The following is a 17,424-nucleotide window of genomic DNA, read 5'->3' as shown; positions in this document are numbered from 1 at the left end:
CTTTCCCTTTGTGTGATGCATGCATATAATATTCACTATAGGATAAATTGAGAATGGCGACTCACTGTTAACAGTAATAGAACATTCTTAGTTGGGCACTTATTTAAAGTTGTATTATATAGGTATAATAATATATTATAATGTCCATGCATTAACTATGAACGTTGCATTTGTCTGGCTGAAAACAGAAGAAAATATATATCTTATAATACAGTTATCTACATAATATAAAAACACAGTTCTTGACATTTTTTGACTCCCCAACGTATTCTATACACGTCTTATCATCCCAGAGTAGGACTCGTTCCAATCGAGTGAACAGAATAAGTATGTGGAGACCGTAAGATTACATAGAATCAAAGCCTTTTCGAGTCGATAGAATGAAAAAGAAATACAAATTCCTTATATCAAGAAGTACATTTTAGAATATATCTAGGGATTATTTTTTGAGAAGTACGCACTTGTTTTATTTATAGTAGATATAATATTGCAGAGCGTGCTAAATCATAAGAGCACCGATCAGAGCTAAATAGCATAAGACTATATTTTAATATACTCATAAATATTGCAACTTAATTCTATGTCCACCAAAAGAAAAAAACCACATTCAAAATTCAACCCAACGACTACAATCAAATTGAGAACCATTTATACATTTTTTGTGATCCAATTGAGCCACAGATATATATGCAATGAAACAATAGGGATCAGAATAGGATCACCGCAAATACGTGCAACATTAGGTATCTTTAATAGGTATGCCTAAATAAATTATTATAATATTAGAGTAATATTTTTGGAAAAAAAAACAAATTTTGTATATTTTATATTTTCAATATTTTTGATGTTTTTTACGTTTCTGTCTGTATGGTGCAGAAATATAAAAATATCCAAATTTAATCTCAAATTTTAAAGATTTATCCTAAATACTGATTTCCCAATTTTAACATTTAAAATCATCAGAATTTTTATATTTTAAATATTTCTTGTAAGCCATTATATAACTATAGTTGAAGTTATTTTAGATTCTGAGTAGAGTGATGGATGTATTGATTTTACGCAAAACAATATTTCGAGAAAATCTTTTTTTAGTTGTAACTCAAAAATGGATAAAAATTGTAGCATGTAGGGACTATAATTTCTAAAAAAATATTTAAATTAACATTTTATTGACTATGAATAAATTTCAAAGCAGGTTTGATATTTTTTTTATCTATTTACAGATATTTGAAGTTTTTTACTTTTGTTTCGTTTTATGTATGATAAAATTGAAATATAAAATATAAAATAAAAATATAAAATCTTTGTATAAATGTAATAAAGGTTGAAAGTTTAATACGATGATCCTTATAATCGGTTCTTGCACCAATTATAAAACATTTAAAATACTTAGTGACATTTTTTTTTCATCAGTGATTTAACTTTTTACTACGTTTGTCAAAATCACCAAAATATGTAAATTATTTCGTAATTATAAATTCATAATTTTTTAATTTAAATACCTAAGGAAGAAAATGAAATACGTACAAGAATAGTCATAAGTTATCAATTTTTTTTACTGAACATTAAAATAAATGCTTATATTTTCATATATTTTTTTATGGACAGTTGAAATATTTACGACAACAATTTGTAACGATTTTTCTTCAAACAATTTTTGTTGTTTTGATATAATTCAAAAAATATTACTTGCAGAGACTTGAAACTTTTTAACTATGTATAATATTATTTTTACAATACACAATGACATTTTCAAAATATCTATAATAATTCTAAGAAATTTATAACACAAACATATTCACATCGTTCTATTGTACGCCGGACCGGAATTTACTGATCAGTCCATAACAGCTAATAATATAATAATTATAATTGTACATATTATAATAAGCAAAATGTTTGTGACAAAAATTGGTTCAAGCTACAACTGTGATAGTAATATAAATATAAATTAATAATAGCACATAAAAATATAACAAAATACCTATCCTTAGAGATATAAATTATGAGTTGCAGAAAGACCGTCTCCGCTCAAAATAATTTTTAATTGTATTTATACGTACGTTGATTTATTACCGAATTCAAATTTTAGTCCTTAATACATCTATTATATTGTAATTCACTCAGTGACAAGGTATATTCCATTAATATTATACAGAAGATGAGCGGCCATCTCGTTTTTTTTTTTAGAAATCATTGTATCTAAACAATTGTCACAAACGTACAAATCTTAAAAAAGAAAGAGATCAATAAAATTTGACTTACGTAGGTTAACAAAATAATTAGTCGTTATTTCACATGGTGAACGGATAACTTGTAAACTGACTTTGATATTTGTATATTTACGATATTATGCGGAACTGCAATAGTATGTAGGTAGTATACAATGTATGAAATATTTATATTAAATCAATCATAATTATGGCTAAAATATAATATTTTGTGATAAATCTACAACGATCGTATGGTTACAAACAATTTTTATTTTATTTCTGTGTTTCAATTACACGATAATATTAATACAAACTAAAAATTAAGTAGGTTTAATACACAAATATTAGGTTAATAAGTACTTGTTTTACTGTATTACTATTACAGCTTGCGTACATAATATACACTCACATAAGTACTTACAGTCAACACATGCTATACCTAAGGCAAAATGATTTATCCGTCTTTTTATCTTTAAATTCGACTTATATATTTTGTATGACTATTATTTGATAATGTATATGCATGGACATTGTATGACTTATAATAAATTATAATTTCTTGTAAAACCATAACTACCAAGGTGCGTAGAATATGTAATTTGTCTGTTCTGCGAAATTTTCGACCACATTTATAGTTCTAAAAAAAAAAAATGCACCCGTCGTCTGGGAAATATTTGTATTTTTCGGTGACAGCTTAAGACGATATTGCAACTTTGCGGTTCATTATAATTCGCAATTCCGTGTTGAAACCACACACACAGTTTTCACGATATACAGAGAATATAACGATCAAATCCTTAGGGACTATTTTGAAGTATTCGTTTTGGACGTGGTCAATGATCTAATAAACGAAAGTGGAAACCGATACGCAGACAATTAGCAACCGATACCTGAAGATGTACACAACGAAGACGAGGCGTTTAACAGAAACAAGAATGGGTGACTTTGTAGTGTTGATGGTCGGCGCTGCCGTCATTGCTCCAGACGAGACTTTGCAGTTGCAGCCCTGTGGAATATCCGAATCACAGTGTTGACAGGCTGCACCCCAGGAGATTGGAATCGGAGACAGATTAAAGACCTAAAAGTTCTCGGCGGACGCCGGGATGCAGGCGGCCGAGGACGACACGTCGGTGAAGAGCAGAGATACGGGAGATCTGGACTGCAGGATGTCTATTCTTCTGGAGGCCCAGCAGCAGACAGACGCATATCCAGGCCGTGGACGTACATGGCGCCGCTACGTATCTATGGCGTGGATGGGTATTAAATATTCCGGGTGCCTGTTTTTCTGACTCCCGGACTTGCACCTCGGCTGAAGAACACCAGACGAGACGGCGGCTACACGGGGAGTGGTACATGAAAGTGCACATTGTGTCCGGGTGGAAAGTCACCCTATACATTTTCTGCAGGTCACCCCCGCGGAATGATGAGTTCGCGGTCGATGGCGTTGCGAGCTCGCGGTGGTTGCCGACACTCGAAACTATCACCTGGAACCGTGATCCTGATTTCCACGCCACGGTTTCCGTCCTGACACGCAGACTCGGCCCGCGGGATTACTCTTCTTGATTTACGCCCTGGCAACACGACTCGGCCGTTGCCACGCCGAGGAGTCACGCACAACCGGACCCTGAAACGTTGGAATAGTTCCCGCAGGACCGTGTGCGATTCTGACGTCCCACGCGTCCATGTTCCTAGCACAAATGTATAGCTCCATCACTCGCCCGTCGTGGTCAGGAGTCTCCTCCACCGTCGTTACAAGTCACGTGGTCAGGAGTCTCCTCCACCGCCGTTATAAGTCACGTGATCGTCACATTGCCGCTAGCCGCCGCCGCCATCCGCCTGTCTTTCACGTACCACTCCCCGTGTCGCCGCCATCTCATCAGGTGTTCTTCGGCAGAGATGCAAGTCCGGGAGTCTCCTTGCTTTTAAACACATCTGCGGCCTCGACAAAAAAAACAGGCGCCCGGCCTGTTTCATGTCCATCCACCGTATGGATACGTCCATGGCATGGATACGCGTCAGTTTGCTGCTGAGCCTCTGTAACAATAGATCTTCGTACTGACATCCCGTTGCCCAACTCTTCGCCGACGTGTCGGCCTCAGCCGTCCGCATCCCGGTGTCCACCGAGAAGTATTCGGTATTTACTTTGTCTCCGTCTCCGATCTCCTGGGGTGCTGCCTGTCCACGCTGTGATTCGGACATTCCGCAGGGCTTCACCTGCAGAGTCTCGTCCGGAGCAATGACAGCAGCGCCAAAGATCAGCACCACAAAGTCACCCATTCGTCTGTCGAACGCCACGTTTTCGTTAATTATATCTCCAGGTATCGGTTGGTACCTAATTGTCTGCGTGTCTGCATTCACTTTCATTAGACCGTTGACCACGTCCATGACAAATACTTCAAAGAAGTCCCTAAGCATTTGGTCGTCATATTCTCTATACATCGTGAAACTCTGTAGTATGGCTCAGACTCGTAATTGCAAAATATAATGTACGCAAAGTTACAATATCGTCCTAATAAGCTGTCAACGAAAAATACAAATATTTCCCAGACGACGCGGGTGCAGAGTTGTTATTGTTCTAGCCAGTGAGTACGCACACAATAATATAATAATATGTTCTGATCAGTCAGCGTTAAGATTTCGTGCTCTCCAGTTTTCGACTCCTTGACACGGCGGATTGGTCCGCCGATTCTCTTTGGTTTTCGGCCAGTGGTACCCGCCGGTCGAGTCTTACGCCTCCGGTCACCGCTGATTCCGCCAGCGCAAATATTATATAGTTGTCTTTGCTCGCTCAATGTTTTTGATCTGCGCTGTTGACATATTTGTCACGATACGGTCCCGTCTTAAGCACTTTCGCATCATCGTCACGCACTAGCCGCATGCCGTCAACAGTCTCGTCGTGGTCTGGCCTCGCCTTCTGTCACGATGGTCGTCACCCGCGAGCAAACGCGCCTTCGACTGCACTCGTCCGCCCGTGAGGCCGACCGGGAGAACGTATAAAGGTGACCAGCCTTAAACACTTCGCCGTCACGTACCACTCCCCTATGCTTATTGTGCCTAATGGTTTTTCAAGTCTTCAAATTCAAATTGCCTGGTGACTGTTCTTTAAGATCAGCATTTCTGCTGATAAACTAGCTGTTAATATTGTCAAATTATCTTGATATATCATATAATAATATTTCAAAAGACATGACCATTGACTATGTAATAAATATTTTAAATATATAGTTATTTTTTATAAAATCTATACCTTTCAAGTGTTTATAAAACACAAACTATTATGTTACCGAAATACATTTTACAGGAAACTGGGGTGCAAAAAACCCCCAAGCACCCCCTCTCTATATGCGCCTATGCTGAACGGCCCTAAGATGTTTTTACATCAATAATAATAACTGTATTGACGTAGGCTTTGTATGCACGTAGGCTATTCTAAGTAGACGATCGACGTCTTAATAAATAATACATATTTTGTATTAACTTATTGTAATACTTATATTTAAAATTTGTAAATATTTTAATTTTAAATAATTTTTTACTTACTTTCCGCTTCCACGTGTTTGACCTGAATAAAATCAGTAGGCTATATATTGTACATTTTTAAAAACTTCACAGATGCGTGGCTTAGTGAGTTGCTTTTTCAAAGTGAGCTAGTTATTTTATTAAGATGAACTAAGTTTAATTGCATTTTTTACATAAATCTTTTATGAATATCTATAATTTTTTTATTCATATTATATTTGTATTTTTCAAATAAAAATAATGATAATTGTTGTACCCGTGAATACTATAAATGGTATAAATGGTTGTAAAAATATTTAAGTGTGCAATTAATTGTTCCATCAGTAAAAAAATCTTGCAGTATTAGTGTTGTACGCTTTAACCACGTGTTGTCTACCTTGTGTGGTGTAGTATACTAATCAAGAACTAATAAATTATTAAGAAAATAATACGGCGTAAATCTCGGGCGTAACTGTATATAATATGAATATAGTCAAAACTAGTTAAGTAGGCGTAATAAAAAAAAATAATACAAAATCTTAATGGAATGGGATTTTATTTATTCATAAAAATAACTAACAGCCGGTATTGCGAATGAGGTTTGTTACAGCAGTCAGCAATTATTGATAATTACATTTTTAAATATTTTATGGTTTTTTGTTATAGTTTTGATTATTAATAGATTAATCTTTTTTAATTTCAACAGATCATAATATTGAATACATTTAATAGTACAAACATTAACAATAATTATTAATTTAATACAAAATACAAAATAATTTAAATATCAACAATTCTATTCATACAATTACTAATAAAAGATTCAATAGAAATAGGTTCAATAATTTAATTATTATTTCGTTATCGAGCCAATGATTAATAAAAGAAGCTAAAGTACAGTTTCCTTTTAATAAAAATACATTAAAATGAGTAATAGACTTAGTTCTACATTGGGGACATTAAAATTTAAAAAACCTAATAGTTCAGGAATATCAATATACTTCACCATTTAAAAGCTACAAATTGTACATAATTTATTTTCCTTCTTTCTGGTTAAATTTAAAACTAACAAATAATCTTAATAATGGCTGATAAGGATAATGTAGCACACGACTTATCTAAAATTTGAGGACCATAAAGCGAAGGAAATGATTTTGAATATTAACAGTGAATTTGATACTTTAATTATGGGGACCAAACAACAGAATTGTATTTTAATTTTACTCGGACTAGTGAAGTAAATAATATTTTTAAAACAAAAGGATTAGTGAAGTATTTAAAGTTCCTAATAATTAAGCCTAATATCTTAGAAGACAATTTGATAATTATGTGTAATAATAAGTGTTTTGAAAGAAAAAGTATAATCTAATTGTTGACGCCTATACACCGCATATCTTCAACAAAAATTAAATATTATTATTATAGCCAGTAATAGGTATCAGACAGAGACTGGAACCTTTTGAATTTATCGGTATTGGTTCCGGTACCGGTTCTCCAATAATAAAATAACGGTTCCGGTTTAGTTCTGGTTCTTTAATGAAAAAAAATGAAGGTACAGGTTCCAAATAATTTCGGTTCCATTTCCATATAATTTCGGTACCGAAAAGTATAATAATTTTAAATACCTATCCGGAATGCGGGTTTAATTAATAGTATGAGAAATATTAGAAAACTCATAATATGACTATACATAGATTATACAGAAAACAGTAATACCGTTAAATTATGATAAATACAATATTATTTGATTTTTGAACCTAAAAGTACCTTTTTAATTTGAAAATTCCGATTCGGTTCTGGTACTTTATATATTAAAATAAAGGTTTCGGTTCCGGTTCCGGTTCTTAATATTTTTACGGTTCCGATTCCAGAACCGGTTCTTTTAGGTTTGGTTCCAGTCCCTGGTATCAGATAAGGCACGGCGTACCTACTATCGCAGTGACAATAACCAAATTCTCGAGGTATATTACATAACATATAATATGATAATGAATACCGACGTATCTCACACACGCACACACATCCAATAGTCAGTACCTACGTACAAAAATGTCTCTACATCACGATTTAAGATGTACTATCTTAAATCGTGCTCTACATAGCTACGCCATGCCTCTCCCTGTGCGGTTTTTCATAATATACAGCCAAGTCATATTAGTTTCATTTTTTGTTTTCAATAGTATATATGCTCTGCCTTATAGCGAGCAATATATTATTATCGTCTGTGCGGAAAAATAAAGGTTTTTTAAATTGTATAACTTGTAAAACAACGAATAGTGTGCTCTGCCTAATGGCGAGCGAAGAAAATTGGCGTATTATGTATTTATGTATAAATTATCGCATAATATCATGTATACCTTTATTGTTATGTAACTAGCTTGGTATATTTTGTTAAATAGTGCGCTCTGCATTATAGCCAGCAATGTCATTTAAATTCTACGTGATTTATATTTTAAATATTATAAAACCACGTAGGTTAATTTATTATTATCAAATTATATAATTATATTATATTATAATATATATTATATTATATTATCTATTGTTAAATAGTGCGCTCTGCATTATAGCGAGCAGCGTAATATAACGGCTCAAATAGTTGAACTGTCATTTATATTCTATGTGATTTATATTTTAATTGTTATTTAAATCGTCTATTTATTTTGTACTGTTGTGTGAAAATATTATTGCAACAGGAAGTACACTGGCCAGTCTACACTCCACAAAAACATCTGTGAGTACCAAAATTATTATTTTTATTGTCATTAGAAAACTGTAATTTAGGTAGCCATATTATTACAATTTATTGAGTTATTGAATGGCAAGTTTATAATATATTTTATTGTTATTGATAAACTGTTGTACATCAGCCCATACTATAGTCTTGTTAATTTCTAATCTGTTGTACACCAGGACATAACTGTTAATTATTATTTTGCGTATATGCAAATCAGTTGTAAATTAAACCACATTATTATTATAAAAATCCTATATAGTATATTGAATTGTAATAAAAACAAGGAGTTCTTTTACCAATCTTCCTATTTAGTTATTATACATTTATGAATAAGTAATTACGGGACAAATACAAAAATTTACACTTAACTTAGACAGTCGGGACCGTGTAATACCGTTGAGCACTCCCGGCTCCCACACTAATACTACAACTTAATCACTGATATCATAAGCACGCATGATAACGAAGATTTATTTGTATGATAATTATTGGAAAACTAATTGATTTGTCGCTGTCAACTAACCACTTAATACTTATAAAACCATTCTGGTCAACACAGACTGGAACGGAAAGAGCTTATAATATGTCATCGATGTTGGAATAAAGTTGCTAGTGTGTTTACTTTACATATTTGTAAAAACTGTTAAAATTTCTTAGGATTTGATATTAAAACATTTTGTGTATCAGTAATATCCTATGAATCCACCTACCTGGTAGTAGGTACCTATATTTACTAGGTATATAGTTTAACTTATGTCTCTAGAGTGTGCAATTTACATTTAGTTTGGAGAAAAATATTATAATTAGCTTGTTTAGGATGTAGGTAGTTACTAGTTTGTATAGTTTATTTGATTTGTGTCATTTACCGCAACACTACAATTTGATTAAATTACATTCCAAACTTATTTTGCAATTTTCGGTGTATAGTATTTAGTTTACATATAGGTACCATGTCAATAGTACGCTGTTCTCGGCGAGATCCGTTTGTAAGTATATAGTTATAAGTTGCATAACAAAAAAAATGTGACACAAAGTCGTTATACAAGCACAACTTTAGATATTTATAATTAAGTAAAAATGAGGAGACAACATTTGTATAGATACTCTGAAAGAGAGGTACTCTCCACTTTATTTCATATAGTAAAATACTAAAGGGTTATTAAATACCACTACAATTTTCGCGATTTAAAATTATTATAGTAACTCCAGAGTACCACACAGTTTTCTAGAATGCAATAGGTAGCAGTGGCTATACTGAAAATATATTATTCAAGTTTAGGTTTTATTAATGTTTACTTTTTAATCCATTACCTATAACTTGTTAACAAACATTAAGCATAATTTTTAAAAAAATGAGAACGTTGTTAATGTCATTATGTAGGTATTAATTAAAAATATTTTATTAATAATTTAATATATTAAATATTATTATTTAATAATAATATTAATATAAATATATTTAATATATTATTTACTTTTGAGTATTTATATTATTGTCATTTCAATACCTATATATTGTCTCGTGCGAAGTATTTAGTATTTTATATTTTTATGGAGTATGATTGTCGGTAATGTATAGGTTAAAAATACTTACATTATTTTATTGTAGACTGTAGTACCTACCTATTGAGTATTGACATGGGCATTTTGTTCGATAGATATTTAGATCTGCCCATATATAGTGGCTGGCAGGCTCTAGCGGCTCCTTAAATCACGCTTTTGATATAATATACTATAATACATATTATTATACTTTTATCTATATAATGCTTAGAGTAATATGTATTCAAAGACACGACAATAAAAAAATCGCAGTTAGAAATTGTTATTAATAATGAGAACAAAATATGAAATCATGTTTACCGGCCACCAGATAAGCCAATTTTGGGTAGCTGGTCCAAAACTATTTCTTTTTAATATGCCTTTATTGATAAAAATGCAAATGGCTTAACTTTTGTATCGTGCAATGTGCACCGTATAGACAAAATATAGGTAGGTATTATTTTTATTAAGCGTGAACACAATTTATTTAAAAATCAATATAATATTATAACAGGTAATATTTGTAATATTATGACCAAATGTTTGGATTATGATTTAAAATAAAAAATATAAATACATTGGTACATTGATAATAATGTTTTAGACTTTTAAAAAATAATTACAGTTTAAGAACGCAGGAACTTTAGTAATAATTTTGGATAGTAATAATATTTACAAAAGAAAAACGGAGACAAAAAAAAAAGTAAAACATCTAATTTAGGAATTGAAGAAATTAATGATAGATGGTAATTAGTATGTGTATGATAAAAGTATAAAACCAATCCAAATTTTAATTATGTATCATAAATCAAAATGTATAATACATAACATTTATTTTAGTATTATAACTTGTTGTAACACGTAATATGTTAATTGCATTAATATACATTTTAAAAAATAAATAAATATTTATAAAAAAAAAAAATATTAATATTAGTATAAATGTATAATATTACCTACACATACCTTATAAATCATAAAAAAAACAAACTTAAGAAATAATAATCACTCTTTATTTAATTTCATTTTTAAGTTAAATAAGTGTGTAGGTAATTAATATGAGTAAAATATCAAAACTTTTAGTAAATTTCATATTCAATTAATATTACGTTGGTATGGGTTCATATTTGTAATTACTTGATGTTTGTAGTTTGGAAAATTCATGCTTTAGTAAAACTCATTATTTTTCTTAATTTAAATGTTGAATCATTTAATATTTTATTATTTTTGCTATACAAACTTAGGAATATTATATTTTTAAGTAATCAGTATATTATTATCTGTTATTTATATTTCGTTATTGTTTCATGGTTAGTATTTTGTTTTTTATTAAGTTTCCCACAATGTTGACAAACACTAAATGTAAATATATATTTATTTTTAAATTTTATACCATGTATTTAATAAATCATAATATAATAATTTAATTTTAGTAGGTGATAATATTATGTTATTCGAAATACAATAAAACTCTATGAAAACAGTTGTCTACGAATCATAATTTATTACCTCTAATATTATGACTGTATGCCTGTATAAGGCGTATATATATATATATATACATTATACATAATATTCATTTGTTGATCGTAAAAAGGCCAATACACTCTAAAATATTTAGAAGTCAATGAGATAGTCCTTTGAGACTAACCAATACACCAGTTGGCAATACTTGTTGGCTGTTTATGATTTGGTATTAAATGTATACATGTAATACTTCAGTTAACGTAAACTTACCTAATTACATTTTTGAAGTGATTAAGTCTCAACTTTACTATAATATGCTTAACTGGTTTAGTCTATAATATATGGTTTGATACTTATAATAAGTACCTATGACTGAAAATTATTTTTATTATTTTTAAATATTTCTTCAAATATTTTGCAACTAGGTATTCAAACTTTATTTTTTACAGTGATTTATTTGAATTCATTCATTATTCATTATGCAATTTATCGCTACAAATTATATAATAACTTATTACTCTTTAAGTATATAACGTTGATTATAATTTTCATTAAAGATAACTTCGGAGATAAATCTGACGCGTTATTAAATTCTATAAAAGTTTATGAAACCAAGGTCCAAGCTGGTTTAATTCATTTTGCATATTATTATATTCATTTTTATATACCTACGTATTATTCGTATAGGCACCGTAAAAAAATCGCATTTTACGGAAACTTTATATCATAGTTATTACTTTTTTTGAAAAATAGGTAAAAATATATTCACATTAATTGAGAGTTTAATTTAACGCATAGATTGAATATATTATGTAGGCATTTAGATATTCTGAGATAAACTGTCGATAACTTAGACAAGTACCTATTTAAATAAAATATGTTTCAAAACTTCATAATAATATTTACATTGAAATCGAATTATTAAGGTTATATAGTTTGAAGTGTAAACTTTTAGACAATATTTTTGTACAATTTACTGTATTTTTGGTGTAGGTTAGTTAATATTTTGTTATTTTAAAATTTAAATGTGATAAGAAATATTATTATAATAAATCATTGTCTCTTGGTATAACTGTAAAGCATAATAATATTTATAAAGAACTTCTAATAAACGAAATGTCAATACAATTATTCATCTTTTATTTATTCTGAAAAATCATTCATGAGAATAAATTAAAATGTCATGTTAATTTTGTAAAATCAATCATTATAATATAGATACTTTTGAACAACTTTTAAAAGTATATTAAAAAAAAATATAATAAACATATTTTTTATCTTTTCATAAAAAATAAATATTATAAACATTATTAAAACATATTTTCTCCTGAATATACCCAGGAAATAAAAAAAGTCTATGCTTCCGGAATGACTGGCCAAATCGCTCAATTATGACCCGACTCTATATCCTTCACTATATCAAACTCATCGTTGTTGACAATTTATACTCAAGAAACATTAATAATATCTCTTAACTTTTTAAATATTGTAGTTTTTAGTATATAATTAATAATTATGTCCACGTATCCATTGATATGTAATCCACATTTATAAAAATAAATATTATATTATATTATATACGTGCATCTCTTTCGATGGCCACGACTGCAACAAAGGTTATTTTAAATTTAAAAAAATAAAAAATTACAAACGTTTTAAATGTATAAGAAAATACCATATCTGTGACCAAATATTATATATATCTGTATAGTGTTTTAGGTACTCTATTAACGGGTTTTATGGAAAATAAACATATAAGGTGACTGATGTAGTGATGTACGTATTATACCTTGACGCACCGGCTCATCGCACTTGGCGTCTAATCCTCGGGAAACGGGCGACGTGTTTCATCGGAGCTGAGGTGACGATGCCCACAGAACACGTAGGGACGCCATGCCGTCCAAGAACAAGTTATAAATAATTATAAGACTCGTTTAGACGGAATTCCTCGTCGCACTGCACATAGAACGACAATACACGAAAATTAATTGATCGTCGGACATAGTTTTCTTTTAAGACTGATCAACAGAAAATGTTGTGATGTACCTAGTTATATACCTAATATACCTACCCTATATAGCCAGATTTCCACTACAACACCATAATATTATAGTGTACTCGGCATTCGTGTACTGCGTAGTCCTGTTAATTGTTAAGTATATTATAATATTATATTATAGCCACTAGGACCTAACTATTTAATAATAATATGTAGATGACATTATGACGATAATATTATGTTGGTGGTAGCCACAAGTTTGAAGTTGAATATTATAATAGCGAACTGTACGCGATATAGAGGAAACCCGACTTTATTATATTACTACGATATCGCTCGGACGATAAATTCGCGACCCGGTGTCCACGATAATATTAATTTCCATCGTCATCGGACAGTCGGTATAATAAGAAAACGTGGATTCTACCATCAGTCCTTTTCCTCCACGTCAGTCCGAATCTCAATTAAAAAGTTTTTGGGTCATCGTCTGCGAGTCCGTATTAATTACAACAGTGGTGTTGTAGATAGTCGGAGCGTATACCTAAATATTACTATACAGAGCCACAGTGGCCTACGACAATATATATTACAACCCTCTTAATATTATGACGGCCAGACGAAACGTGTCGCTCGTTTCCCGACGATCGTGTGAGGTGATCCATTTAAAAAAGTCACTCATCCCCCTCCCAATAACCACAGAACACAGCTAAATACGCATAGGATTACCACCGAGGTTCCACGTATTGGAATATCTGTGGCGTAGATTTGCACATGGATTGCAATTATAGCCCTTTTAAAAGTACCTACCCCATCCGACTGTATTGTCACAGAACAATATTGTTACTAAGACGCATGATGAGATACTTATCTCTGGTACCCATATATTATACCTATTATTATAGAATTATCTAACCTAGGCGTTTGGCGTAGGTACGTTAAGGCTATAATAGTAATATATGACTATTTATGTCTAGATTGTATTATAATATTATGTACGATGACAAAATTGAAATTTGAGGTATTTTCGGTCGGTCGACGAACGGTATAACATAATGAAGACATATTATTATTATAATAATGATGATGTTATGTTGTATTGAAATCGTGTGCACACATTTCACATATAACAATATAATATAAAGTAATAAAATCATTATTATTATTATTGAGTTTCGGTGGGTTAGACGGATTGAAGGGTAGGTACCGTATGCCCGTGTATACATATAGGTATATAAGAGTTTCTATTATATAGGAGTTATAGAGTGCGTTCACCCCCCCACCACCCACCCCTACAACATCATCGTACAATTCACCGTTCGTCCGCGCCTGTGTTTATATATTGTATATAATATAATATTATACATATTACTTATTATTATACCTATAACCCGGTATGTGGTATACCCTATATATATATATAATATTCTCGTAAGTTGTGTGTATCGTTTAAACATTATATTAAACTATTATTATTTCGAAAATGGGTCCACTAAAGAACTCGACGGCAGCACCGCTCCGACTCGCGTAAGATGTGCGTAAAGAAAATGAAATAAAAATAAACCGCACACAAAGGGTTTGTCGAGCGGTGCGGAGCGGTGTCGGGGGTAACGAGCGTTGTAGGCCGGAGGGACGACGGGATATCGTTGCCACGGCGGACGGGCAGTTGTCCGCGCGCGCGGGGAGGGTTAGAAATAATTTTTCTCCTCCATGACATCCACACACACACGCCGCACCGCCGAGTACGCATGGGCCGCCGCTGCCGCCAGCTGCAGGTGCCGGTTACGACGGTGACGCGGACGGCGTGCGCGCGCCTCTGCGGCGGTGAGTGCCGAGTGGTGGTGACTGGTGACGGCGGCCCGACCGCCAGTTTGTTTACCGCGGCCGCATAGCCGTGTCGTCCGTTTCCGCGTGCCATGTCGTCGTCCCGCTGTCGTCCCGTCTTTCATCGTCGCCGCATCGGAGTGGCCTGACAATCGCCTCCGTCGTGATCGCTCATCGTCGCATTTAAATTTTTTCGCGGCGACCGTTTCGCTCGTCCATACACCCGTGTACCTAATATTCGTCCCAATATTCCCGTCCGCGGAACTGTTCGCTCGCCCCACCGCGTTTCGGCTGTGCGTTCCGCATTTAGGCGATATCAACGTTTTATCGCAGGTACCCGATATCTGCCTGATAAAAATAGCCCGTCGTGTCGTTGATTCATCGTGTACCTGATACATACCTCAGCAACAGTTCCTCGGCGGCGTGTACCGAAAGTGTTACGTCGCTATCCGTCTGTGATTTTTAAATTATTTCGTCTGCACACCTCGAGATTTATCGTACCCGGATGACCATCAAAGTGAGTGCTGTAAAAATTGCTCACCCAATTTTGAATGCGTTATAATATTTATAATGTGTACCTACCCACTTTTGCATGGGTTCAATAAAATATAATACTAGGTAGGTACCTATGATAGTGATAAATGATAATACCTATTGTGTTCGTATCTACTTATATATAGCTGTTGGTGAGGGATAGTCGAATTTGTCGAGTCTTGAACCATATAGGTACGTACCCACCTGTCCACTTACCCAACTGCATCGAGAAAACAGATCGTCGATTACAATCATTACAGTAACGATTTCATATGGTCTTATGTTCCAAACAAATAGGAAATGACAAAATGCACCCACTGGTTATTCAAGTCACTGACTAATACCCATGTCTTACATAAAATAAAACATAGGTACTTGATATTATTATACTGTTACAGCTTGGTTTTAGCCCTACTTTTAGTAATTTATTATAGTAATAAATGTTAAAATATTGTCTCGATTATTGTGTTTTGCATTAAAATTGGTTCCCTACCTGATGTTTATTATACACATTTCTGTAGTATAAGTTGTAATTGAAATTCATATTTATTTATTCAAATGACTGGAAATGAATTTCCTAATGGTGTACTTCCACTACTATAATACTAGGTATTGTACGTCGTAAGTTATAATTCATCTGTCGCTCATTACTTAAATTGAATTATTTATTTGTACCTATTGTTTGACCCAGTGGCTCATATCTAAGCACATTATCAGTCAGTGATAAGGTAACCATATTGTTTATGATATTATGTATGCCCATGCGCGAGCCTGTGCGCTGATAGTTAAGACTTATCGTAACTATGTTAAATAATTTCAATTCTAACTACCATAGCTATTACCATACATAGTATTATTACTTATTAGTTATTACTATGGTTAATCAATGCCACCATCTCTAATTCTTACAAAAAAATGTTTGTTTTTATTACATTTTGTAAATATTGATAGGTTATTTACCTTTTTCAACAATAACAAATCATGATTACAACAGAATTAACCAATAATTTATATATTCAGTAGAATACTTTATTGTGGACTGTGCCTAGTTAGGACGCTGAATAGTATCTATATGGAAGGTATTGTTCATTGTATGACTTTGTTTTTTTATAAAAATAGGTTAGGTATTAGCGATTTGGGAATTTTTTTTTTAAATTGCATTTGAATACCTTTGTAGGCTGTAGATTATGTTTTGTTTCATTGTTATTTATGGATTGGATTATTATGCCTGAAGTATTACATTTTTCAGTAGAGCCAGTTAAATAGGTTCAGATTAAGTTTATTCAATTGTAATTCATCGAGTAATTCATGCTTATATGAGATATCGATAACAGTTAATTTCAGTGTACATTTTGTACCCGGACACCTACTTAAGTTTAAATTGAACGACTAGTTTGTTAGGTAGGTACTTTTGACAATTTGGAAAAATAAACATACATATTATTTCATTTGTGTACTTTGTAAACAAACGTATGATATATCGTATTACACTATTGTGTCTTGTCTAGATATTTTCTTTGACTGTCATAAATGTTAAAATAGATTAACCCAGAGATTAACCTACTTCCTACTAAGGACAGAAAAAATTGTACTATCATAATGCAGGCAGATTA

The 17,424-nt window shown here is 32.1% G+C and overlaps 2 protein-coding genes across 4 annotated transcripts in view; one reads left to right on the top strand and one right to left on the bottom strand.

The window, feature by feature from the left end:
• LOC100167668 overlaps positions 1-17,424 on the top strand; it is a 155,790-nt gene that overhangs the window by 6,501 nt on the left and 131,865 nt on the right. Inside the window, exon 1 of one of the 3 annotated variants that reach the window (XM_029486825.1) lies at positions 15,315-15,794. The exons of 1 other annotated variant lie outside the window; for it this stretch is intronic. The gene's annotated coding sequence lies outside the window, so the exon portion shown is untranslated. Of the gene's footprint in view, positions 1-15,314; positions 15,795-15,851; positions 15,896-17,424 lie in introns of those variants that run through there. One more of the 3 variants, XM_029486827.1, reaches the window with a different exon arrangement.
• On the bottom strand, positions 1,574-6,426 carry LOC115033682. Its single transcript, XM_029486828.1, has 2 exons — positions 3,977-6,426; positions 1,574-3,939 (listed from the first exon to the last, which is right to left on the bottom strand). The coding sequence occupies exon 1, from the start codon at positions 4,650-4,652 to the stop codon at positions 4,029-4,031; it is 624 nt and encodes a 207-aa protein (XP_029342688.1). The 5' UTR covers positions 4,653-6,426; the 3' UTR covers positions 1,574-3,939; positions 3,977-4,028.

Source organism: Acyrthosiphon pisum, chromosome A1 (genome assembly GCF_005508785.2).
Source record: "Acyrthosiphon pisum isolate AL4f chromosome A1, pea_aphid_22Mar2018_4r6ur, whole genome shotgun sequence".
NCBI lineage: Eukaryota > Metazoa > Arthropoda > Insecta > Hemiptera > Aphididae > Acyrthosiphon > Acyrthosiphon pisum.
The sequence above is the reverse complement of the archived record's forward strand: the minus strand, read 5'-3'. Positions and strand labels throughout refer to the sequence as shown.